The sequence below is a fragment of the Pseudopodoces humilis genome, chromosome 6, assembly GCF_049639895.1.
Source record: "Pseudopodoces humilis isolate 2021_Gansu_Grassland_sample_001 chromosome 6, ASM4963989v1, whole genome shotgun sequence".
NCBI lineage: Eukaryota > Metazoa > Chordata > Aves > Passeriformes > Paridae > Pseudopodoces > Pseudopodoces humilis.
This window is the reverse complement of record NC_142205.1, coordinates 14,176,879-14,203,193: the sequence shown is the minus strand read 5'-3', so window position 1 is coordinate 14,203,193 and position 26,315 is coordinate 14,176,879. Positions and strand designations below refer to the sequence as shown.

Genomic DNA, 26,315 nt, shown 5'->3' with positions numbered 1-26,315 from the left:
GGGGCGGGGGCGCGACGGGCGGGGGCCGAGACCCGCCCCGCCCGCTCCCCTCCCTTCCCCCGTTCCCCCTCGGGCCGACGGATCGGGGCCGCACCGGCCCGGGGGCCGCGAGCGGCTCCGCCCCCTCCGCCCCGTGCAGGGCCCGCGGCGGCTGCGCGCGGCCGCGCCAGTGCTCGTCCCGCGCCGATGGCGCCGCTCGCGGCGGCGGCGCCTCCGCCCCCCCCCGCGCCGCGCGCCGCTTCCTCCCGCCGTCCCCTTCCGCTTCCGGGGTCAGCGCCGCCGCTGCTCGCTGAGCAGCCCCGTCCCGGGGCCCGGCCGGCACCGCCGGCAGCAGCCGCCGCTCCGCCGCCCCCATGGCCACCAACCCCCAGCCCCCGCCGCCTCCGCCGCCGCCCCCTCAGCAGCCGCCGCCGCTGCCGGGGGCAGGGGCCGGCGCGGGGGGCGGCGCGGCCGAGCCCGAGCTGGTCTCCATGATCGTTAACCACCTCAAGAGCCAGGGGCTCTTCGACCAATTCCGCCGCGACTGCTTGGCCGACGTGGACACCAAGGTGCGGGCGGGCGGGACCGGCGACTCGGGTGGGTCCTGGCGCCCCGGGCTCTGGTGGGTCGGGGATGGGCCCGGTCCGGGGCAGCGCGCTCGGCGGTGCGGGGCGGCCGCCGGGCCCCGGCGGGGGGCCGGCTCTGCTCGCGGCCCCGGGGGCGAAGCCGGAGCCCCGCGTTCGGCCGGGAGCGCGGGCTGGCCGGCCGTGCACGCACGGTCACACACACCTGGATCGCGCAGGGGCTGGCGCGGCAGCGTTTAACGCGCTGCCGTCGCCGCAGGGCAGAGGCTGCGCCTGCAGAGGAGCACCGGGGGGATCCGACTTGGCTCCCAGCTGTGCCAGCCTGGACTCCGGGAGGATAACAACCACTTACGTGATCCTTCCGGTCCAACCTCTCTGCTGTTGCTTTCTAGCCTGCCTACCAGAATTTGAGACAGCGCGTTGACAACTTTGTTTCCAATCATTTGGCAACTCATACCTGGAGTCCTCATCTCAACAAGAACCAGCTGAGAAATAACATTAGGCAGCAGGTTCTCAAGTAAGTGGTAGCTCTGGGGTTTCTCTGAACATGCTTGTGTACTGTGATAGGTAACAAAGGCTCTGGGTGAGTGTGAAGTGGGCTGCTTTCTTCAGCGAAACATCTGAAGAAGTTGGGTTGTTTTCCTATCTCAGTGTTTAAAATGTGTTATTACTTGAGGTAGTAAATCACTGTTAGTATTGGTCAGAATTAGTCTGCAGATGTTCTTTGATCTGATCCAAGTTTATGTAGGGGTGGAAACATTGATTTTGACTTGAGATGTAACCCCCTAGGTAAAGTCAACCTTTACTTTTTCTTTTAAGGGAGATACTAATAAAATTGCAATTATCGTGTGTAGAGCGAAGGAGAAGCATTTCACAAACTAAACTCTGCAGAGTATAAAGCTAAAGTCACAAAATAGAAGAAAGAAAAAAATCTAGCTGGACAGAGAAGCAGTTTTAAGAACTGCTGTTATGTTAAAATTATGCCAGACACTTGAACTTGATATTACATTATTTCATGAATGTTCCTCCAGTCTTTTTTCTCAAATCTTAGACTCATAAGAAACATTAGAAAATTTCTTCAAAGTACCATGAGTCTGGCCATTAAATTGGGTCAAACCATGGATTTGGGAACAAACTTAAACAGTTGTGCTGTGGTGCCATTGATAACTTGTACTGAGGACTGTTTGGTTTCTAGGGAGGGGAGCTGTTGTTGTTTCTTGTTAAAGAAGCAATGAGGACAAGAGGTAACATATGTCCCACAAAAGACTAGAGGGGTCTAAAGAGATAAACTTTATAGCTGTTTGGTTTTTTTCTATTTTATTTTACTTGAAGATTAAGTGCATTCTATAAAGGTGCAGAACTTGCCACCTTATACTGGGCAGAAAGTAACTTCGGGTAGTGATGAGTAGTTTAGGAGTTGTTTATGCCTCCTGTCTTCTATAATTCATCTCTTTTTTGCTATGATAATTGTTAATACAAGTTTTCTTCTAAATTTTTTTTCCAAAATACGGTTTTTGCACTTAGATAACACTTGTAAGTGTAAACATTAATGATGTAACAACAGCCTGCTAATTGTATTAATTCCCTGTACTTGGATTGTTTTGTTTCTCTAGCACTTTTTCTTATGGGTGATGCACAGGCTAAATGCATAGCTCTGGGAATGCTCAGAAAACATTGGTGCTTCAGTGGAGCACAGATGATCATATTTCATTAAAATGTTCTTGAAAACTAATTTTTCATACTAATTTATGTAACTTTGTTTCAGGTCTGGAATGTTAGAATCGGGAATTGACAGAATTATTTCTCAGGTTGTGGACCCAAAGATCAACCACACATTCAGACCTCAGGTGGAAAAGGCTGTCCATGAATTTTTAGCCACATTGAATCACAAAGAGGAGGCAGGCCCCAGTACGTCTCCAAGTGAGGAGAAAGCAGATGCTTCTGTTACAGTGCAAGGTATTCTACCATTACTCTGAGCAGTCTGTTAACAAAAGAATGGGGTTTGAGAGAGCAGAATTATAGACTAGGTTTTCTTCCACCATAACACTGTTAGTATCAGTATTAGCAAGCTGAGGTCCAGGCAGCATGCCTGAACACTTGTCTCTAACTCTATATATAAAGGTGGAAAGCAAAAGAGATGTCACGCTGTTATGACCATGTTACTCTTTCACTTCTGCTTGAGATTATCAGTTTACTATGGGGAGAAAAATTGGTCTCAGTATTATAGGATCAGATAAGACATAGCTGTAAGAGAAGAATGATGCAACTTTTTTGTCCATCAGTAGAGGCAAAAAAAGTTACTCAAGAGACAGTTACCTGTGCAGTTACTGTGTGCCATAAAATTTGGATGGCTAAGGTCCTATTACCTGTATCAGCTTCTAAACCCTCCTGCAAGTAACTGTCCATTCTTTCCTGTTCTAAGAGACTCCACAGCCTTCCATCTATTTGCAACCTTTATTTAAGTCCAAGCCTTTTTCCTGTGAGGCCCACTTCTTTTAAAATGGGTTAACAAGCCAGCTGCAGTTTTTAGTGCTAGTCCAGTTAACTCTTAGTCATCCATCTTCAGAGCTGGTTCTAAAATGATGGAAAAGTGATAAGGTATTTCTGATAGTCCTGTTGTTATATAGTCAATATGCTGAGTTGATTTTCCATGACATTTATGGAGATACTAGACGTGTGAGGACCCGACTTTCTCCTGCAGTGTATAAATATATATCTCTATATGTATATATTATGTACATATGTATTTGATCCGGAGTTGTCATCCTACTTAGGATGTTGGTAAAGTTGAATGAGGGCTGTGTTCAGATGTCCTTCCCATTGACAATCCTCACTTTCTCTAGGCCGACCTCAGTAACAGTGGTGCGTCACAGAGCAAAATGAATCTGTAGTAATCTAACGGCGCTTGCTGCAGGAATGCAACATCTTGGAGATTTTTGTTCTGTTCTTTTTCTTAACCAAAATCTCTCAAGGCAAAATCAGTCAAATATTTTAGTTAACTGTACATATTTTGTAGAGAGTGCTTACTCTGTTTATTTCGCTTGTTTAACCTTCTGTCTGAACAGAAGTACGGAAACTAGGGTGAAGTAAAACTGTTCTTTTTTACTATTTAAGGTGTCTCTGCTACAACTCCAAGTGCTAATGTAGCTAGTGATGCAATGTCCATTTTGGAAACAATAACTTCTCTTAACCAAGAAGCAAATGCTGCCAGGGCTTCAACAGAGACCTCAAATCCCAAGAACAATGACAAAGTTGCAAAAAAACTCTCATCTCAGCAGAGTGTGGATGGTAGCACTGATAAAGAGAGAAATGCAGAGGACTTAACAGACAGAGAGAAAACAATTTGTGACCTTTCTGGAGAAGGGGCTGAAACACTTGCAAAGTGTGAAGATTTAAATGAGCTTCCCTGCCAAAGTGAAGAAATAAAAAATTCAGCAAAGGATACTAATATTTTGACTTTTACACATAAAGATAGTCAACAGGAAAGTGAAGATGTAAAGAGCAAATTATTGGATAAATCTGACAAGAAACCAGAGATCAGTGAAAGAAGAAAAGACAAGAAGGAAAAGCTTGAAAAGAAGTCTGATCATTCAAAGAAAAGTGATGATACTACAAAGTTAAAAGAAGAAAAGCAAGCAAAAGAGTCGGAACCAGTAAAACAGTTAGTTCCAGAAAAAAATAGCAATAAACATAGAACAGCTGAGAGCACTAAAGAAGGTATGGTGTGGGCAATGCCCTTCCTCCAAATATGGATAAGGATTAAGGTTTTTAAGTTTATTCAGGAGTTGAATCACTATATTTGGAATGTAAGTTTTCTGCTAGTTCTGGCAAACTGATCTGCTAGTGACAATTGGACTTGATCCATCTCTCTTTACTGAGGTACCTGAATTAGGAGTCAGATTACCTTTGATTCCCCTGGTGTGTGATTTGTCATCTTAATCTGGCAAGTTCTCTCAGCAATTTCAGTCCTCATTTAAAGTTTATAGTTCTACCTCAGAGTGATTTTTGTTTTGAATAAACCAGAGTTAGTCTGGTTATTTCTTTAGTGTTATAATTTTGTTTTCTTTTTTCTAATTCTTTACCTAGTATTGTTATCAATGACAAAATTGATGTTTCCGTATCACAAACTCAGTTTGCTGCCTTACAGCTCTTTGTTTTTACTTTTTCCTTTGCAAGATATGTTAATAGATTCTGATATGGATGTACTCAGTGACATCACAGTCAGCTCTGTCCATACCAGTGACCTTTCTTCCTTTGAAGAGGAGAGCGAAGAGGAGCCTGTAATTTCTGACAGTACTGAAGAGGGGGAGATCACATCAGGTGGTAAAATAATTATATTGTTAACTGGCAGTAAAGGAGTATGTAATGCTTTTGAGCATACTATGTCATTAATTTGAGGGTTTGCAGTATTGTACCTATCTATGAGAGAGACTTTGAATGTGAACTGGATAGTATTTGTGCAGTTTCAAAAGATGAGTAGTGGATTTATTTTTTTGAATGTTTTTATTTATATAATATAGTTTGGTGTATTCTAAACGTTGTAAATCGCTTTTTATGCTACTATATTGCACAGGTGACAAAAGCATTTAATGGTGAATGCCTCTGTTCTGCAGGGTTTTTTGCCTTCTTGTCTGCCATGAACTTGGTATAACACTGGAGTGCTTTGTGATCTGGGGTAGTGGTTGTAGCTGACTTTGTAGATCAGATCGGATTTAGAGCTTTAAGATTCAGGAACTTGGCCACAGTAGAAAGAATAGGAATGGATCTAGATTTAAAAGTTCAGGAACACCAAGTCGTTTCACTGACTGTGTCGCCTTCTTGTGTTCTCCCAGTCTAGTACAGACTTCAGATTCTGATTTCTGCAGTTAATAAAACTTTCCACTTTATAATGGAGAATGCCTTAGTACCTGAATGAATTCACTCTAGTATGCTCACAGCTTACCTTTTCTGTTCTAAAAATATAATTTAGAAGCACTGAATCATTTGTGAATTCTCTGGCTTTGAAACATGACAGATTGTGTTCAGTTATGACTAAATATTTATGAAATGAAAGCAAGCCTTAAGTATGTTTCAGGAATACAAATAATTTGTACAGTATTGCTCTATTTATAGTAATCCTGATAAAACTGAAATAGATTTATTTTTGCTTGATTAATTCTTAGATGTGTCTAACCAACTGTGTGGTTTTTGTATGTATTTCAGTAAGCCAGCTGGTTTTCATGTACTCATATACTGTACTGATATTTTTGGTGTGGGGGAGAATTAAAATTTAATACATAGTGAAAATTGCATTGATTTCTCATACATATCAAGCTACTAAGTACTGTATGTAAAGGGGCAGTAGGATTACAGGCATGAAGGGTAAGCCTCTTGTTGTGTGTCCTCAGTTTTAGTGTACCTGGTTTATTACCAGGTTTGTGTCATGCAATTTTTTTGGCTGAAGTACATGAATACATCAATGCACTTTCAATTCTTTCATAATATAGTTATATTTTGATGCTAAAAGGATTTAATTTTCTTAACTGTTTATGATTTTAGAGTAAATAATTGTTGATACATTTTGAGTAGCTTTGCCTTCTCACAAGTTATGTTGAAAGCACTGCCCAAATTTATCAATCTATCTCTACGCTCGCCAACCTTTCTTTAGATGAAGAGGAGAAAAACAGTCACAGTAAGACAAAGCCCCATGCGAACGAGCTGAGTGATGGGAAAGCCAAGCCTGTGCGCCACGCTTATGTTCGCAAGCCTTTCCTATACTCCAAATACTTCAGTGATTCTGATGATGAAAAAACTGTAGAACAGCGCCGTCAGTCCATTGTAAGTGTGGATTTTGCTACTGCTCACATCCTGGCTCCAAAACTTTTTAGAGCAGAAATTCCACTTCTGGTTTGATGATGGTTTGTGCAAGGTGGGGGGTCTTCAGTTTTTTCTCCCTTCAGGGTTTTTTTTTTCCCTTGTACCATAGCTGCCCTTTCTTGCAGTTTCCATCAGGATGGCATGATCTTCTCTCTAGCACAGCACTCTGCTCTGCTTGTTACAGTTTGAGGGCTTCTGGCAGTGAAAGCAGTGACAGTTTTCTGTCTTCTTCCTCTTGCCCTAAAATACAGTGACAATTTGGATGAAAAAAGTAGCCCGTATCTACTTGCAGCCTGCCTTCACTGGGATCTTTCAGCAGATCAGGCTTGTGTTGAGTACTTCAGGCTACCTCATTACCCCAACTCTTTACAAATGTAGTCCTTGCTGACCATGAAATCAGTAGTTTGTAGCAAGTCTGCAGTCACTGAGAATGGAAACAAGAGATTTAAGCATGTGCACTGTTCTGTGGCAAAAGGGCCAGCACAGAGAAGAGGGAGTAGCAGTTCTTTTAGATTTTCTCCCTTGGCCAGATACATATATTTATAGTTAGACATATAAAAAATATGTATATGTTGTATATACATACAAATAAAACATACATTCTTTGAGAAGGTTACATAGCTTCAGTCTGCAGTGTTGAGCAGCAAGGAAATTCTGGAACTCAGCTAATTTAACTTCCCAAAAATATTAGAGGATTCCATTAACTTTTATATGATTTCTAAGGTGTATTTATGTTTTAGTTTGCCTTTAAGCTACAGTGTTCTGTTTTCTATGGGGTTTAAACTTACATTTGTAGTCAGAGTGCCCTTTGAACTAATGATAAATTGTTGTCCTTGGTTTTGTATCTCTAGGCCAAAGAAAAAGAAGAGAGACTCCTTAGAAGACGAATTAACAGAGAGAGACTTGAAGAAAAACGTAAACAGAAGGCTGCAGAAAAGACAAAGTCCCTAAAAACTGGAAATCAGAATGCTAAAGGTATGAGAAGAAAAGCTGTGAGTACCCCACACCACTCTGCTCTCACTTACTCCCCATAGAATAAAACATTCAGCTTTGAATAATGCTCATACAGATCTGTAGTTGTGTCCTTACCTTAATAATTCAACAGTGATATAAGAGAAAAAATTATAATGCAAAGTATTAATTCTTCACTTTTTCATATATCCATTACACTCCTTAAGCTCAATTAGTACCTAACTGCTATTCTCTGCTACACCTTAGTACTCTCTTACTGCTTTCTGTCATGTTTATAGCTGAAATACTAATATAATGGTGTGTATTTCATCATTTGTGTGTTATTTTAGGAAAAAGTGGCTTGCATTTAGAAGAACCTTCATCAAAAAGTCTAGAGTCAAAAACTACTGGTACCAGCATTAAGGATGTGCTTAAAGAACAGAAATTTTTGGAAAAAAAAGTGGCCCTGAGCAGAAAAAGGAAAAGAGATTCAAGGTATTTATGTATTTGCTCAAAAGGACTTAATGTTTTGAATACTCATTTTTGCAGATTGGAAAGGTTCTTTTCAACTTTGTACTTAGCCTTATACATTTAAACAAATTTTTCTTAGAATATTTGCATAATATTGTTACTAATGAACATGAAATTCAGGCAGAAGGATTACAGCTGGTTAAATATGTTGCAGCTCAAACTGCAGTACCAGTCTTTGTGGTTTTTCATAGAATGGTAATAAAGGCATGAAAATGAAAAGCTTTTATTAGATGTTAGTGCATCTAATAGGCAAGTCGTCTTCATCTTTAGATTGATGTTTCATGTAGCTACGTACCTGTGTACATAACTGTCTACATGGAGGTGAATATGGGGCAAGGAGAACTCTTACCCATTTTACAGGGACAACAACAGTACTAATGTCATACTGCTTAAAAGCACTGGTATTCAGCAAGTTTTTGAAACTGATGTAAAATTTACAAGAGAAAAAAGCCTGGGCAAATTGGTTAGTCAGAAATTGATGATCATGTTCTGTTTCTGTATTTTTAGTGGGCATTTCTCTCGTGTTCAGCTTTGAAAGCAGAAAGTTTACAAAGTTATGTTAAGCTGGTACCGATTGTTCTTTGTTAAATTGTCCAAATACCTGTTTCAGGCATGCTGAAGATAGCTGCAGAAAGAAAAATGAGCCATCTGAAGAAGATTCTAAAGAAATGCAAAAGACAAATGAGGTAGGTGTTTCTTAAGTATAAATCTTGCGGTCTTCCTTTTAATTCTGATAGTACTCTTCCATATGTCCACACCAAACTGCATATAATTGCATTTGTTCTCACTGTTAAGTTTTTCCCTGCCAGTTGTTTCAGTTGTATTAGTGATCTGACATCATTGTAGTAATGTTTTCTGAATTTCAGTAGCCACTGAAATATGGTCTGTGTATTCAGTGCTGATGCAGTTTGAGCCCTAATCTGTGAAGCATACTGGGTTTTTGACAAGAGTGGTGTCTTTATATGCAAAGACTTGAGCTTGATCTGTTTAAACCTTACACTGGAAAGTTAAAGGAAAACTGACTGTGCTCCAAACACAAAAGGAACAAAAAAATTTTATGGGGAGAATTTTATGAATAACATTGTTTAAATTAAAAAAGATGTGAGTGGAAGTTCTAGTAGAAGTCTAGATGTACCATTTTTAGGTTTTGGTGTGTTGTTTAGTTCCAGATTTTTAGTTGCACCAAATATGTTTTACCAAGAAGCATAACAGCTATTTAAAGTAGCTTAGAGAGTACTTGAAATTTTGATTGTCTGGTCAAAAATCTTTTTTAAGTCATTTTAGAAAAATTGCCTTATGAAAAAAAGATAATAAAGTTCAGACAGCTTAAGCATAACTTCTGCTTTAAATTTTTCCACTATAGCAGACAGCTTAAATGAAAATGGCAATTTTCATTTCCTGACTATATTTTAGATGAATTTTTATTACAATGGTAAGTGTATTCCTTAGTGTATTGGGCTTTTTTCAAGAATTTGTGCTTGACAGTTCTGTTCAGTCACATAAGTGAAGGAACTGTGTAATATGTACTTACGTATATTTAAAAATCTCTTTTGTAGACTTGTGAAAAAAATTCTTCCAAAGAATTGAAGCACAATCACGGAAAAAATGAAATCTCTAAACAGCTTAGAAGACTTTCAGACTGGGGGCCTTCAGCTGAGGAAAGCAAAAGTGATTCTAAAGCAGAAAAAGAGCATAAAAGAAAAACATCCACTTCTCTTCAGGCTGAAGGAGCTCAGCAGGACAGTGAAACAAGGGATCCAAAAAAACAACTGGATAAAGCAGAAGTCAATACTGAAGAGCCACAGAAGCAGAAATCCATATCTAAGAATGAAAAACACCCCAAAAAAGATACTGACACAGAAGTTCAACATATGAGAAATTCTTCCAAAAAAGAAGCCAAGTCTTACAGAGATAAGAATGAAAAGGAAAGAACAGCTTTAGAAGATAAAATTTCTTTAAAGCACAAATATAAAGGAGATGGTATTCACAAGTCAGGTGAAGATGGTGAACTTCATTCATTTGAGCGAAGTTTGAAAGGAGAGGATGGTGGCCAGAAACATAATCAACAAATAAAGGTTTCCTCAGATGACAAAGGTGAAAAAAAAAGTAAACACCGAAGTGAACGGAAAGTACCGGTAACAGGAAAGGATGGAAAAAACCCTTCTGAATCAACCTTAAAAGCTGAAGAATTGCTGCGGAAAGAAAACAAGAAAGACAGACATCTCTCAACAGACAAACCAAGAGCAGAATGCAAGACCAAAAGGTCCTTGAGTGATTCTAAGACACAGAAGGATTCCCTAAGTGCCTCAAAACAACCTGGTTCAGCATCACACAGAAGGAGCGAAAGCTACTCAGAAGATAAACATGAAATAGAGTCAACTAACTCTGATAGTAATGTAAAACTTGAAGACGGTGTTCATAAAGGTAGACGAAGATCTAAGAGCCTTGCAGAAGACAAGATTTTGTTAAAATCCAAGTCGAAGAGTCACAGTAAGCAGTTCAAAGCATCTCAAATAGAGCAGGAATCAACAAAACAGGACACTGGACAGAAACTAGACAAAGAAAAGAGCCTGGAAGACAATGATTCAGATAAACCACATAAATCCAGGAATGAAGATAAAGGTTTGGAGGAGAGTGGTGCTGAGTTACAGCTTGCCGGTGGCCCACAGTCAACTCAGGGATCACAAAAAGACTTTAGTCACAGAGTAAAGTTACATTCTGGGGTAAAAGGGGCTGTAAAAGAGAAATACAGAGGTGATAAAGATTTAAGTAATTCCAAACTAGAAAGAAGGTTCTCTGCTGAAGGTCATAAAAGCAGAAACTTAAAGCGCAGCAACAAGGAAATAAAGAAGAAGGAAGAGAGCATCAAATTGGAAGATAAAGATACTAAAGAAATGGACAGTGGGCATGAAAGATCTAATGTCACAATGTCAGCGGAGAAAAAACAAAGCAAGAGAGTATCCTGTGAAAATAGAAAAGGCAGTATATCAAACCAAGATTTGCTTAAGGAGGAAAAGCAATCAGCTAGCATAACTGAAAACAGCCAGGTTCCAGCCCCTCAAAAGGCAACTATGAATAATGATGGCTTGCATGCTGGTCATGAGGAAGAGCTAATGGAACTTGATTTGAAAAAAACAAAAGTACAGGAAGCATCTAACATTAATGGAAAAAACATTCAAAACTCTATCCAAGCCACAGATGCCAAGTGTGCAGTAAAACAGAAGGGATCTCGTTCTATTTCAAATAAGGAACTAAAGCACAGCTTGGCAGATCCTGAAGCCCATGAATCACAGTTTCTGTCTGCAGCTGAAAAAACTGTTGAGCAAGATTATACTTCTAATAAACAAGTTGGTGCCTTAGACCCTTTGTCCAAAAAAGCTTCCATGGCTCAAGGACCTTGTTTACTGAAACAAGGGGCTTGTAAAACGAGTACTGTGTATGAAACAAGTGGTAGAACCTTAAAGAATATGTCCACTAAGGATCAGGCTTCAAAAGAGAGCAGAAGACCAAAGAATTTTAAGACTGTGATAAATTCTAATTCAGATGATGTTCCTTTAGCAATTCATTCCTCAAGAGAAGATGCTGCTGATGCAAAGTCCATGGATACAGATATCTTGGATTTTACAGATTCTTTAGGTACCGTGTCTAAAGAATGTCACAATTCAGATGGGACATCCTTATTGGAAGATGCTGTCCTTTTGAAGAATGATACAGCACAGGTTGTATACATGGAGCAAGATAGTGCAGTGCGGAGTTCTGTCATGAAAGATGATGGTGACAACACCATCATGGCAAACAGTATGGAAAAAGTTAATGAGGTGTCCCAGCCTGATGAACAGGCAATGGAAGACAGTACAGCTGGGTTATGTAGGCGGCTAGATTACAATGAAGCAGCAAAGTCAGCAAGATCTCAATATAGAGAGTTAAAAAGAAAAGAGGAAAACTCGGTAACTGAAGATCATGGAGAGGTAACAACACAAGAACTTACCCTAAGAAGAAAAGGAAAAGAGTGCTTGAATATAGATCCTTCCACAAGGGCAGAAAGAAGCACCATGAAGGATAGTGTGGAAAAGAACAGGGTGCATGACACTGATGATATGATCCAGTCTTCCTCTGTTTTAGTGCCTGAAGGAGTTCCTGAGGAAAGTTGCAAAGGCTCTGTTACAGCTGATGGCCAAGAAGGGACTAATGTGGTTGGCATAGAAGACAAAAATGAAAGTAATGCTGTAGGTACCAGTGCAGGAAGTAGTAAACTTAGTTCATTGTATAGCAGCCCGCAAAAAACTCCAGCCAGCATGATAGGAACTAGCACAGAAAAGATCACTGAGAGCACTGCAATGGCAACTAGTACAGAAGGAGGGAGAGCTGAGGGTACATCACATTCTGGAAAGGACAGTGATGCTACAACCACTTGCTCAGAAGAAGAAAGTGAGGTGACGGTAATCTGCACAAGCATAGAAGCTGATGAGGGTTTCACAACAGGCACGTGGGTGAAACATGGTGAGGGCTGCAGTTTTATCACAGGAGCAGATATTGGTGACTGTACTGTTGCAGCAGCTGAAGAAGGTGGTGGCAGTGTTGTCACCGAAGGATTAGCAGAAAGTGAAAGCTTCCTAACAAGTACAGGAGAAGAAAATGGTGACTGTACCATGGTTGATGCAGAAGAAGGTGGTAAGGATTCAGTGAACCCAAGTGAAGTGGAAATTGAAGACAGTGTGAATAGTGCTGGGACAGAAGAAAAAGATGATGCTGTGACTAGTGCAGGCTCTGAAGAAAAGCAAAATACCTCAACTTGTGTAGATACAGGCAAATTTGAAAGTTCTGTCTCCTGCTTAGGTGAAATGGAGAGCGATGGAGCTGTAACTAGTGCAGGGACAGAAACAGGTGAAGGGTCAACCAGTGGTAATAATTTAGGTGAATTTAGGGGCAGTGTGACAGCTGGCCAGGTAAAAGAACATGAAGGTACTGTGACTTGCACAGGTGCAGAAGAAAGAGGTCATAACTTCATCATCTGCTCTGTGACTGGTACAGATTCCCAAGGAGAAAACACAGTAACTGGTGCATGTATTGCAGTGGTCACAAACAACAGTGCCACAGCTGGAAGTAGTGGTGACAAATCTGAGGATACTGTAAATGGTGAAAGTGCAGTGACCAGCACAGGTATAACCCCAGAAGATGATGCTGAAATTTCAGCAGTCTGCACAGGGCTAGAAGACAGCAACGAGGGATTTGTAGTTTGTTTGGAAGCTGAAAAATGTGAAAGTCTAATGGACAGTACGAGGGCAAAGGAAGAAGCCAGTATCACTACAGTCAGTGTAGGTCTGTGTGATGATGAAGGTTTTGTGACTAGTACAGGCTCAAAAGAAGAGGATGAAGAAGGTGAGGACATTGTGACCAGTACAGGAAGAGGAAATGAGGAAAATGAGCATGCTTCTACTTGTACAGGAGTGGAAAGTGAAAGTGCACTAATTTGTATAGGTGCAGAAGAAGGTGAAAGTTCCATTATCTGCATAGTTGCTGAACAAATGGAAGCTGAGTCAGGAGTGGCTGGCACAGATACAAATAAGCTTACTGTTGACAGTATGACAAGTGCAGAGAAAGAAGCTAATTGTGGCACAGACTGCAAAAATTATAAAGGCATTGTTGAAAGCAGTGTGACCAGTGCAAGTGCTGCGGATGAGGGTGCCTTAGCTGCACAGACAGGAAAGCATGAAGGTACCTTGCTTCCCTCAGATGCTGAGGAATGTGAGCGTCCCATGACTAGTGCTATGGCAGTGCAGGATAAGACACAGTTTGGTGCTGAAGACAAGCATGAGAATGCCATGACTTCCTTTGATAGCAGAGAACTTGATGCCTCTATAAGTAGTGCAGTTCCAAAGAAAGATGAGACTTCTCTTACTCCTGCTGACAGAGAAGTAAAAGTAAAAGGTGATGTCATCTCTACCAGCACAATGGAAGATGCTCCTTTACATTCAGCCACAGATGCTGAAGAAGGTCCACTTGCTGTTGCAAGAGTAAATGAAAGTGGGGAAAGCTCTATGATTGTAATAGACACTGAAGACACAGTGCCTATGCCCAGCACAGCTACAGAGTTTAAAGAGTGTGTGAATACTTCTAGCAGTAAGCAGGAGAAAGATGAGTGCACTATGATTTCCACAAGTATTGTGGAGGAATTTGAGGCTCCTATGTCAAGTGCAGCTATTGAATATGATGGTCAGCTCCCATCTGTGAAAACAGAGGAAACAAATGACAATGCTGTGGTGTCTGTAGATATGGAAGTATATGAGGTTCCCATGCCTAGTGAGTCCAGCACAGGAGGAGATGATAACGGTGATGATGGAAGTCACCCAACTGCTAGTGGTAAGGAGGAAAAGGATGAGTGTGCTATGATTTCCACAAGTGTTGTGGAAGAACAAGTAATCCTAATGTCAAGTGAAGTCACAGAAGAGGTGATTCAACGTATCTCAGACACAGAGTCAAAAAATGAAACACTAATGATCTCTACAAGTACAGCAGAATGTTTTGAAGCTCCTATGTCTAGTGTAACTATGCAAGATGAAAACAAACTCACTGCTTCAGAAACAGAAGGAAGATATGAAGCTGCTATGATCACTACAAGCATGACAGAAGAATGTGAGATAGTCCTGATCCGTGCAACACCGCAAGCTGAAAGTCAGCTCATTGTAACCGGAGAGGAAGGTGCCATTCTCTCTCCAAATGCATCAGAGGAATGTAGGGTGGTGGAGACCACTGCAACTGTAGATGAACAGTTTGGACTAACTGCTTTCAATGCAGATGGGAAAAGCAAAGGTTCTGTGATTTTTGTGGGAGAATGTGGAGCTCCTGTGCTGAGAGTCGCAACTGACAGTGAAGATCAGCACACTGCTTCAAACATAGCAGATAAGGAGGAGGAGGGGGCAGTGATCACTCTGAGCACAATGGAAGAATGTGATAGTCTCTTCACCTTTACAGTCATAGAAGAAAGTCAACTTGCTGCTGAGAGTACAGAAGTAAAAGGCAAAAGTGAAGAAATCTTTAATACTGCTAACCAGATTGAATGCATCCTTTCAACTACAGCCCCAGAAAAAAGTGGGAATTCTTTGCTTATTGATAGAGAGAACGAGACACATGAGAGTGGGGTGAGGACAGAATCAGCAGCATCTCAGGCCACAGTAGACAGTGAAATCACAGAAACAGATGAAAATGCAGTGAACCTCATGAGTGTTGATGAGGCTGTTTGTGTGGAGATTAGTACAGACACTGCTGAGAGTCCTTCCCCAGAGGCAGGTGAGGACAATGAGCAAGCTGAAGATGTCCTGCATGAGGATGTTACATCGGAACTCTCTAGTACCATTTCAGAAGCAGTGGGAGAGAGTGAAGCTGTAAAGAATGTAAACTACAAATTAAATTCAAACATGCTTTTAGAAAGTGACTTTTCTGAAATAAGGACTCCCCTGCCTAAGACACAGGCTCCTTCCTTAGTTTCTGCTAATGAAGTGGCTGCAAACACCAACCATGGTGATGTAACAATAGAAGCAGAACTAGGGAAAAAAAGGGACCTCACTTTGTTGCATGTAGAAAAGCTACATGATAGTGATGACAAAACCAACTTGATCAAAACAGATGATACTGGCATTGAAGTTACTTTTCAGAAAAGTAATACAACCTTTAATTCAGGTGAGGATTTCTTGATTTTTTTTTTATTTTTTTTTTAATTCTTCAGTTTATAAGTTGTCATAAACAGATTCATTTTACCATTATAGTTAGAAAAAAATTCTACTGTTCAAATATACCTCACTTTTTCATTAGTTGCAAAATGACTATTAATGCACTTAAGAATTGGTGACATAAAGAAGCATGTGATTCTGGACAAATGAACAACTGAGCACAATTACCTGATTTGTGTTGGAAAACAAATAGTAGAGTGCAAAAAATTTCTAAAAAACATTGACTTAAAGTTGTCAGCTGATAAATAAAGTTATTTGCAAGGGGCAATTATTGTGGAGGTACACATGGGTTTTGTTATTAATATGTTATGAGATTCAAAAAGTTTTTTAGGAAAGAGGATGCATTTCATTTTGACATATGTTCATCATTTTAGAAAGGTAACTTCATAGTGATTTTTAAGGTTAAGATTGGTCATCCTTAATCATAACTGCACATTTTCTCTGGGCCGTTATTTAATGGTCACATTCAGATTCACTGTATTACACTTCATTTTGTCTTGTGAATACACTTGAAATGATTCTGCTTTGTTACAAAGGACTCAGCCAGTCATCCTAAATAAGTATTTTAAGTGAGCAGTAGATGACTATTTTAAATAGTGCATGATTGTATATGACATTAAGGATATCATATTCTATATTCAGTTCTATTTTTTTCACTAACATTTGAAGTGAATCTGCATGGTTGCTGGTTCCTAAAATACAGTGTAATGAACATTTTACTATTTTTGACCTTGCATCTCTTTGACCCTCTGAAGTAGCTAAAGCACTAATTTTTTTTTAAATTTATGAACTGTGTAGCTGCTCTAATGAAGTCAAGATTGTAAATTTTGGGGAAATTAAACTGTAGAAAAATATATTTATGCCACAGGAAGTGGAATGATGCTGATCAAGTACTATTTTTTAAGTATTTTTCTTTTCTTGTCTGTCTTTGCTATAATTTCAAAAAACACTTTATAATGTGGGTTTAGGTCCAGTTTCTCAAAGACTGGCTTTATTCTCTAGTTTTATTGACATTTTGGTTGAGAAGTCTGTCTCTGCAAATTTTGGCATTTTAGGAATTTTTCTTGGAAAGATGCTGGTTTAGTAAGCTTGAAAAATGTTATTTGCTGTTTATATAAGAAGCACATAAGCCATGAAAGTATAAAATGCTGTACAGTGGAGTATTCCTTTCTCAGTGCTTGCCTCAATCCTTGTTGTCCATTGATTTAGCTTTTGTAAATGGTAATGGTACTTATTGTCTGAACTGCAACCATAATTTAATCACTTCACATGCATTATTGGTAAATTATCATGTAGTAACTATTTCTTTTTGTTTAGGTAAAGCTGTCTAAACAGACTTCTGAAACAGGTTTCCAAAAATGCTGTACAAGTGACGTAATAACCTTAATATTAACTCTTAGCCCTGCATTTATTAATACAGGAGGTAGTTTGCTGTTTGGAATTTGATCTGAAAAATCTGTTGATGGTTTCTTTTTGAAGGAAAAGCAAGAAGAAAAAACCAAAGTTAGAATTCATAAACAAGCAAGGAAAAAAAACCAAAGTCAGAATTCATAAGTAAGCTGTGGTAAATCCTGATACCCGATATTTTCCAAGCCTTTTGTACTTAAGGAAAACACAGCAGTACTTGTGTTCTTGCAGATGCCAAGTTCGGGTTTTATTGAGCTGGTTTGCTGTAAACAGACTGGCTGTTGTTTCTGCTGTCCACGGGAAAGGTTTAAATTCATGTGCTGTATTCATGAGGTAGTACTGAGACATAACATTCTACTGTAGCATGAGATAAATGCATAATGTAATCTGACAATTTTAATATATTTGTATTCCATTAGGCAATAATGCAGCCTTACCAAAGTTGGCAGAAGAAGTAGAAAGTACCTTGAGAACTGACAAGGTATTTATGTTATTTTAAATTTTTTACTGCACTGTTTCTTGCTTATTCATATATCTTGCTAGGGTTTCTTCCTGTACCTTTTGATTTTTGTGCAGCAAAAATGGAGATTTAAAAATTTAAACTGGAGAACTTTGAAAGAGTAATTTTTCAGATTATTCAGCTGTAGTTTTCTGAGCAGCTGGCTTTTAAATTGTGGGCTGTCCATGTTATTCTTTGTTAGGAGTAATTCCCTCCTTCAGCCCTACTCCTTCTGTGACCGAGACATTGAAGTTTGTTTTTTTAAAAATTGGTCATACTGTGTGCATGTTGCTTGATAGTGCTTGTAAAATAGTCACCCACACCCCAATCTTAGACTTGGCAAATTTTGGTTTAGTCCTTTGAACCAGTAAAGAAACCCTGCTATGCATTGCATCACATCACTTCCTGGCCAGTCTTCCGACTCACACATCCGTGTGTGTTTGAGCAACGCTTGCTGCTGTTGTGTTCTGATAACTACAGCCCATTATATGCTGTCACAGAAGAGTGGAGCACCCTGCATAATCCAGGGTATTTGGGCTCATGGTCACCTATAGCTTGTGTAAGACCAAAGCTGAGTCTGTGTGCCTGGGCTGTGTTCCATAGTAGGCAGGATTCCACATGGTCTAATTCTTTATTAAGTTGCGGGACCGCATTCATGTATTTTGCCAAGCTCTGAGGATAAGTTTTTGAGGGATAACATGGTTCAGAAATTCATCTGTGATGAGTCATCAAATTTCACAGAAAGCATCTGTGAAAGGGTGGACTTCGGGAAAGTGGAAGTCAGCTTCAGTCTGGTGGGAATTACTGATAATTCCACCTGCAAACAGCTGCATTGTTTACAGGTATAACATAGTTCTAGAGTCAGTACAGCCATAATGTGGAACTGGAGCTGAGTTTGCAATGTTCAGATCTGACTTAATACACTTAGCTCCATATAGCATTATTTATGCAATGGTAACGTTGGGCTGATCTGCAACTTCTTTTTTTAAAGAGAAGAAAGCAAGCAAATCTAAAAAATCCACTCAAAACACAAGTTGAAGGAAGATCATTGAACCTCATTATACACAGCAGGTCCCTTTTTTCCTTGTATAGATGAACATTTCTAGGCTGCAGCTTGTATTTGGAACTTCGAGTCGGTGTTGCACCTTGAATTTGTGAAATCTGCTTTTTTCAGCTAATCTGGTACTAAGTCTAAGGTCAAATCTAAATAGTGTACTGTTGAACTTAGCTCTGTTCCTTCTTAATATATGTACTGATGTCTTACTCAGAAAGCTTTTGAACACTTTTATAGTTCATGATAAGACAGTGTTCATCATGACATGAAGGAATGGAGTGAGATATACTTGTTCTGAATATCTGCAATATTTGTTTCTTTTGATTTTGTGTTTAGTCACAACAGCCTGAAAGTGCAAGAAGTGAAGAGGGATGTGTGGATCTTCAAACTACAGAATTGCAAAAAGGTGATTTTCATAGTGATAGCAACTTGCTTTCATGTTGAAGGGACTGAAGGGACTATATACTTATGATGGGAGGGTTGCAGATTTTTTCATATATGAAGTACAAAGGAATTGAAAAAAGCCTTCAGAAATCTTTAAATGTATCTAGGAGTTCAGGGGGCCTTGAATTTGGTTTGTGGGAAAGGAAGGTCAGACTTTTCTTTCAACATGATATGCTGAAAGTAGTAAAGGATTTTAAAATTTGAAATTTAAAAAAAGGTAGACTGCTAATATTCTACTTAAAATCAATAAATAAAAACATTTGTGCAGGAAAAATGCAGAAACTTCCCCAAGGAATGGCTTTCTTCCTTATGGGTTCAGACCATCCTGGTTTTAGGTTGCTGTGACAGGCCTTGTGAGGATATGAAAATAAGTACTATATGAAAAGTCACAAAGACATTAGAGAAAATATTTGGGGTTTTTTGCCTTCCTACCCTTCAAAAGATTAAAATAATTGTGGCCATCCACTCAAATCTGAAGAGCAGTTATAAGCAGGTAATCATCTAGTTAGAAACCACAATTAGTCTGCTTGGATCTGCCCTCAGTAATTCCTTTTCCATGTACTTAAACTAATCTTCGGTAGGACCAAAACTAAAAAAAGATCCATCCAAATTATGCATTGCAATTGTTTGGCTTTCCTGTTAAAGCAGAAACAAAAGCCTGCTTTGTGCCTATCTTGATGGATTTTGTGCTCCAGATGCATTACAAAGATGTTTACCCTACCAGATGAGAGCTAATCCTCAGTTATTGGAATATCAGAACTAAAATGAATCCCAAGGGGTTCCAGTGTTACTGCTGCTTTTATTGTCCAGGGAGGTTAAAGATGCATTTCCTCTAACAGAAAGTTGCAGCTGAAAGCCTACATGCTATGATGGGACACACTGTTGAGTTCACTTCTAAATTTTTAGACATACCAAATAGAAAACAAAAGCAGCAGTAATGTCAGATGTGAGCATTGGCATAAAACTTTGGAATTCTCTTTTTATTCTCAGGGCAGGTCAGATTCAGATACCTGGTTATAAGGTGGTGTGTATTCAGCTGAGTGGTAAGAGACATGCTCTGCTCAAAAGAAAGCAAATGTAAACCCTGAGAATTGATTAGAAGAATGTAGACTTCAGAACAGCAGATCTAAAATTTGAACAGGTTTTTCTGTACTGTGAGGTTTCTTTGAAGAGTCTTTAGAACTCTGCCACTTCCCATCACTCAGTCACCCAGAGAGAGAGTATTTAAAATGTTAAATGTGCAGATTGAACTAGCTGAGATAATCTTGTTTCTTGTAAAATGTTTAACAAAAGTCCATTTGTTGTGTAAATCATGTTGGATATGACATACTGAAGACTAATGCTTTGTAGACCTTGGTAGAGAGGTTTTTTCTCCCCCACAATAATCTCTTATATGTATGTAAGCATGCATATATACATACTGCTCAACATACGTAAAAGGAAGTTGTTTAAAAGACAAATGTGTGTCCTGTCATGAGTATGAACAGCAGACACAGTAGTTTAGTAGTCCAAGATTCTTTGGAATGTAAACAAATCATTGCTGTTTGAGTGGGTAGGAACTAGCTCTTCATTTGACACTGCTTTAAAAATTGAAAGATGTGCAACTCAGCAGTATAGCTGTGGAAGAATTGTTGCTAAAACATGGAGATTTAAGAAACGAGCTACAAAAGAGATAAAACTGTATGTTAAAATAAAAGTGGGTTTATTTGATTTTAGGTTTGTTTTTGCTGTAGCTGATGGGAAAGTTGCTTGGAATGTTTTAGCAGCTTTTTTAAATCAAGGTATTAATTTGGTGCTTTTGTGAATCAGATTTAAAGAATACTCAGTAGAGCAGCTTCTTTATAATTCTCTTTGTGCATTGAAAGTTACGGAATTCGTTAAAAACTCCAGACCACTCATCAGATCTCCTAATTCTTTTCCCTATTTTTGTGATATGGAAGGCTGAGGCTCTACTTCATCAGAGTTAGAGTATAGTAGAGTTTAGCAACTGGGCGGTTTCCTTATGTGCATTCTGTCAGCTTCAATTACGCAATTACACAAACTTTAGTTCTTTAGAAGCATCACGTAGCTTAATCACATTTTACTTCATCCCATGATCCAGTATCTAAGATTGTGATGGAAGAAATTCTGATTCAAATGATAGAATTATATTTGAACCATCAAAGTCACTATAAATTTCAAAGATGACAGCCCCTTCATTGCCTTATTTCAACCATAAAGTGATTTTCAGTTATCCTGTGCTCAGAAATATGCTGCTTCATATTCTTGTTTAGTTGTGTGGGTATATTGTTAAAGAGAGGATTGGATGTCTCTTATTTGCAACATTGGAAGTAAGTTTTACATAGTTTCAGGTTCACTGGAATCCTTTCAGGGAGGTGAAGTAGAGGATACTGTGATACTTTGTGCTTGCTTAGCTTTTCTAATTGTGTTTAAATTATTTTTAATAGATGTGCTGCATAGGAATATTCCTTTAGAAAGAGAAACTTCTCATGTAAGTACTTGCTTTTTAGATTTATTCTCTAAATCTGTGCTGCTTTTCTCATACTTGAATTTATTTCTATTTACGTTAAATATTCTCTAAAGGAAAATACTGTTTTTGTATATGCAGCGCCTATGTTTGTTGAGACTCTGCAGCTGTATAGGTTGATGTCTAATTATTCTTTCAAATCTATCAGTGAATAAATCTTGTATTGTTGTTCCACAGTCTATGACTATTTCAAGACTGTTAACTGGCAGAAAAGAGAAGTTTGATCTCCATGAAAGTAGAGGAAAAAAATAAGGATTATTCTTGGAGGTTTTGATCACAATTAGAAACCTATTTTAATGCAGCATGCTGTCTTTCACAAGAACTTATAAGAGGGATAACACTGGCAAACTTGGAAATGTAAAGTATATCTTATGGAACAAAACCAAGACATTTAATAAGTAGCAGGCTGAAATGGTGTTTGTGGTTGCTTAAACTTGGGTAATAAATTTATTTATTACTATATTGAAATGCTGGCTGGCCACATTTCTGATGCTAATGAGATAATTCTATTGTTCTTGCATGTAGGAGAATGTCCTTCAAATCCAGAGTCTGATTTACTGTGATGAGCTACTTTTAAAACATATAGTAGGGTGCTTAATTCTGAGTCTTTTTTCAATAAAAATATCAGTCAAAAATTCTGAAAATATTGCAAGTTTGAAGTTTTTTGATTCCGCTGTTCTGTAGTAGGAAGGTTACTTGAGTTCTAGGATTAAATTCCTTTTGTAACGGCTGTTTTCCATTTTAATGTATGTTGTACTTGGAAGTAGCGAGTGGGGAAAAGTTTCTCCCTTCCGTGTTTATAAACTGAATGGAAAAAAAAAGTTCTTTCTTTGTGTTTTGTGTGTAGGTGGAAAACTTGGCTATCCAGACAGCTGAAGAAGTTAGATCTAGAGAAATACAATGTAAATCTTCAGAAACAACGGATAAAGAAAAACGTAAGTGATACAGAAGTACACAAATTTGTGCAAAGTTTTTCTGTGGCAAAACCAGTTTCTACTGTGGTTAGGCCATAAAATGGTATGTTTGAGAAAAAAATAGGGGAATAGGGGAAATTCAAAGCTCTGAAGCAATTTATATTCCCAAAACAACTTCTAATATTACAATTAATATATTTGATAAAATATTATAACAAAATGGATTAGTGCACAGAAGAACATTATCGTTTTTCCCATCATAAGTGAAGAAATATTTGTTGTTTTGTCTGTAAAATAATTACTAATTTTGTCCCTTTAAGGTGAAAGATAAGTAAGCTAATCATCAGGAAAATCTAAACACTAGAAGACTTTATGGGGATGGATGCTTCCTTTTCTTAGGTCGGAAAGAAATAAATTTTAGCGTAGCCTTTCATTAGTCTGGAAGCAAAAAGGGAGAAGGAATTTAGTCCATTGAATGGCATAAACATTTCTAAAATAAATTTAGATGCAGTTAACATTGAAATAAGTTGGGCAGTTTGTTGATACAGTAATTACAAGACTGACAGTGTAGTACCTCTTCAAGTTCTGGATTCAACTTTTGTCTTTTCAGTATTAGAACAATTTAGAAAAACAGTTAATATCATTAATAATAGCATTTTTTATAAAAGCTTTTATTCCTCTTCTAAGAATTTTGATTTGATGGAGTGATTAAAAGTCATGTATTCATTAGTGTCCCAAATAGCATTAACTGCTTTCCCCGTCTCTGAGTGAGTTGAAGTTGAGGTTGGTGTTTGGTTTTTTGATGTGTTACCTACCAAATTTCAGTTTTGAGCTTATTTTTAAAAGCAAACACCTGTAATATACAAGAAACATGTAATTCTCTTTTGTTATTGTGTTGTCTTCCCTTTTCAAAGCGTGATTAGAGTAACTTTCTGTTCATATCTTTGTAAGAGGCTGCTTTTCAGACTTTTGAATCTCAGTAACAGTGAGCTGGTATAAAAGTGACACCAAAATACGACAAATGCAGATGACACTTTTTTAACACTTCAATTGTCACTTGCTTTTGCAGGCAACCAGCTGATTGCTCAGGGTGTGCTAAAAGAGGATGAACAAAGTCAGTGTTCCAAAATGAAACCTGATAACATCAAGGTATTTTCAAGAACTCTTTTATGTTCTGCAATTGTAAATAAGATTAAAATCTTGGTCATTATTTCTTCAAGTTTATTTTGGGAGGTGTTTCCATATTTAAGCTACTTTTGCGTTGTCTTGAATACAAAAGAACTTAGTGGATGATACTTTGCAGTGGGAGAGACAATTAAAAAAAATAATAAAGACAGGGATCTGTGTTGAATCTCTTTGAGGTTTGGAAGACAGAAAGGACTGAGTTGCACCATAGTTAGGAGTTTGGGATCTCATGGAGCATTGTGCAATGCCAGCTCTCCAGTCAGATCAGTGTCTACATGGACATACTGATCTGAGATCTTTAGGGGAGTATATTGCACTTTACCTGAGTTCTGACTTTGTACTGATTCCTGCTAAATCAGAACAGGAATTAGGACAAAAAAGATGTTCTTTTGAGGAGCACATGGAGTATATGTGGGACTGTCTCACCCACTGATTTGTGATGAAGCTTCTCAGCATCAAAGCTTTTAAGAGACAGTATAAAATCTTGATGTGTAAAATAACTACTCATATATTGGGGTGGGGTGGTTTTTTTAGTGTAACTGGCAGTGATTTTTAATGTGTAGTAAAACATCTTTCCTCTCTTGTTTCAAAATAATGTAGGAAGTTATTTCAGGTGATGCAGCAGGAGATTCCAAAGAAATTGATGTAACACAAACACCTCCTAGATGTACTGTGGAAGAAAAAGGTAATTAAACTGCCCATTATAGCAGATTTTCTGAACCCATACTGAATGTTCATTCATTTGAATGAATTTTGAGAGAAATTGGGAACTTGATTCCAGCAAATATACTTGCATGTATTCTCTAGTTGATTTCTGCTCTATTACTGCTATCAAATAATGCATTAATCGCAGTTTCTTTAATGGTGAGAAAAGTTTTGATATTTCTTCTGTTAGCACCCCTTTGCTCCATTATTGCATCAGTGTGTATCTTGGGTAGGAAGGCTAATGGGAAATAAACAGGTAGGTGGGGAAAATAGAAAAATCAGCATTGCTAAGAATGTGCATGTGAGAAGAATCAGCATGTGGTAAGAACATCTCGTAACTCTGACCACAAGAAAGAGCGGTCCTATGTAAAAATCCATGACATAACCATCAAATCAGTTTTGTTTCTGTAGAGTAACCAACCAGAAAAGAGTGCAAGTTACACAGTTGTAATTGACTTAATTGCACTAAAAAAAATAATAAAATATGGTGTGTCCCCATTATTAATGTGACTTTGATGTTACTTCCATCTGTCTTTGTGGGAGCAGTCTGAGAATGTTCCGTGATGTTAGTTTGACCTGTTAATAGTTTTGTTTCTCATGCAAGCAAGTTGACAAGTCTGAATCTGTTCTGCAATGTGCTTGCATCTTCAACTTCCTGTTTCATGGAACATGTGACAAAATCAAACAGCAGCTTGTATTTGTCCTACCATTTTATAGTGTGTCACAATTATGAGCTTTCGTTTTTACCTTAAAATAGAAGACCTACCTAACTCATCTGGTGTTAGGGAGATGTATTTTGGCAGACCAATACACTCTTGTTACAAGGCAAACAGTGTTGATTTCTGATGGGTGTTTTTAGGGAATTTTGGGCTAAAATATGTAATAACATTTTCAGTGTGGAGGCTGTTGCTTTTACTGTATTTCTTTTGCCTAATAAAGCAAAGGTATACCATATATTTTTTTAATTTCTTTTTTTTTCTTTTGTATGCGTGAAGATGAATTTAACATTGAACAGGAAATGTCTGAAAAGAAAAAGCACAGTCTAGAATCAAATGAAAATTCTCCTGAGGTGAGTGGTCTTACTCATGTTAAGTCACTGAGATAGTTATTTACTGCAAAGACAGAGTGCTGTGAATCTGCACTATTTTGTATTTTGTTGACAGCAATATTAAAATTGTCTTCACCTACTAAGAAATAGTTGTTAAGATTTGATTAGTACTGTGAAGTACCAAGGACTTATGTAGCTCTGTCACAAAGTATAAACTCACAGACCTTAAGACATCAATGTCTTGTTATCACAGTAGAGCTAACTCACTTCCTAGGCTTAGTAGTGCTTACAAAATGCCTAGAAAGCAATTATATTGAGTTCTATTGTATAGAAATCATGTTTTCTGAAAACTTTGCAATTGATGCAGACAGTTTAGTCACCAACAAATACAACTTGCCTTTAAAAAATACAGTCTTTCTCAACAATTTTTGAAGTCTTTATATTATCTTCTAGGCATGTACTTGAGATATTCTACAGTACGGGTTGTAAACAAATGTCTGAAAATGTTAAAATTAAAATTGATGCCTAGAAATAGGCACTGATCTCAGGTGTTTGGTTTCATCATTTGGGGTTTTTTGCCTGAAAGTTGGAAGTAGAAGAAAATTTAAGAATGAATTTTTATTTTTGTTCACTCTAGGCTTGAGTCTCTAAGAACCATTCTGGGGGAAATACTGTTAAACTTCAGTAAATGCTGAATGAGGCATTTAATCTTTCCTTGTATGCAAGAGAAAGTCTCTTGGGGATTTCGCAAACTGAGCATCTGACCATATTTTTTACTTAAAACTTCTCTTTCAAAGCTTAAAACTTCAAAGAAAGTTGCTTTTGTTTGTTTTGGGTTTTTTTTCCTAAAAATCTTGTTTATATAAAGAATATCAGCAATCTGTGTATTGGGGTAATTAGTATA

At 38.4% G+C, this 26,315-nt stretch overlaps 1 protein-coding gene across 1 annotated transcript in view; it reads left to right on the top strand.

Annotated features, from left to right (window-relative positions):
- Positions 1 to 353: 353 nt before the first annotated feature.
- Positions 354 to 26,315, top strand: part of BOD1L1 (biorientation of chromosomes in cell division 1 like 1) — a 36,538-nt gene continuing 10,576 nt past the window's right edge. The window contains exons 1-17 of the mRNA XM_014261453.2: positions 354 to 548; positions 956 to 1,080; positions 2,329 to 2,519; positions 3,678 to 4,280; positions 4,740 to 4,883; positions 6,211 to 6,380; positions 7,271 to 7,394; positions 7,721 to 7,865; positions 8,512 to 8,587; positions 9,458 to 15,578; positions 17,455 to 17,516; positions 18,925 to 18,994; positions 21,480 to 21,523; positions 22,407 to 22,494; positions 23,543 to 23,622; positions 24,259 to 24,343; positions 25,359 to 25,432. Coding sequence (XP_014116928.2) covers positions 354 to 548; positions 956 to 1,080; positions 2,329 to 2,519; positions 3,678 to 4,280; positions 4,740 to 4,883; positions 6,211 to 6,380; positions 7,271 to 7,394; positions 7,721 to 7,865; positions 8,512 to 8,587; positions 9,458 to 15,578; positions 17,455 to 17,516; positions 18,925 to 18,994; positions 21,480 to 21,523; positions 22,407 to 22,494; positions 23,543 to 23,622; positions 24,259 to 24,343; positions 25,359 to 25,432 — 8,397 coding nt within the window. The remainder of the gene's footprint in view (positions 549 to 955; positions 1,081 to 2,328; positions 2,520 to 3,677; positions 4,281 to 4,739; positions 4,884 to 6,210; positions 6,381 to 7,270; positions 7,395 to 7,720; positions 7,866 to 8,511; positions 8,588 to 9,457; positions 15,579 to 17,454; positions 17,517 to 18,924; positions 18,995 to 21,479; positions 21,524 to 22,406; positions 22,495 to 23,542; positions 23,623 to 24,258; positions 24,344 to 25,358; positions 25,433 to 26,315) is intronic.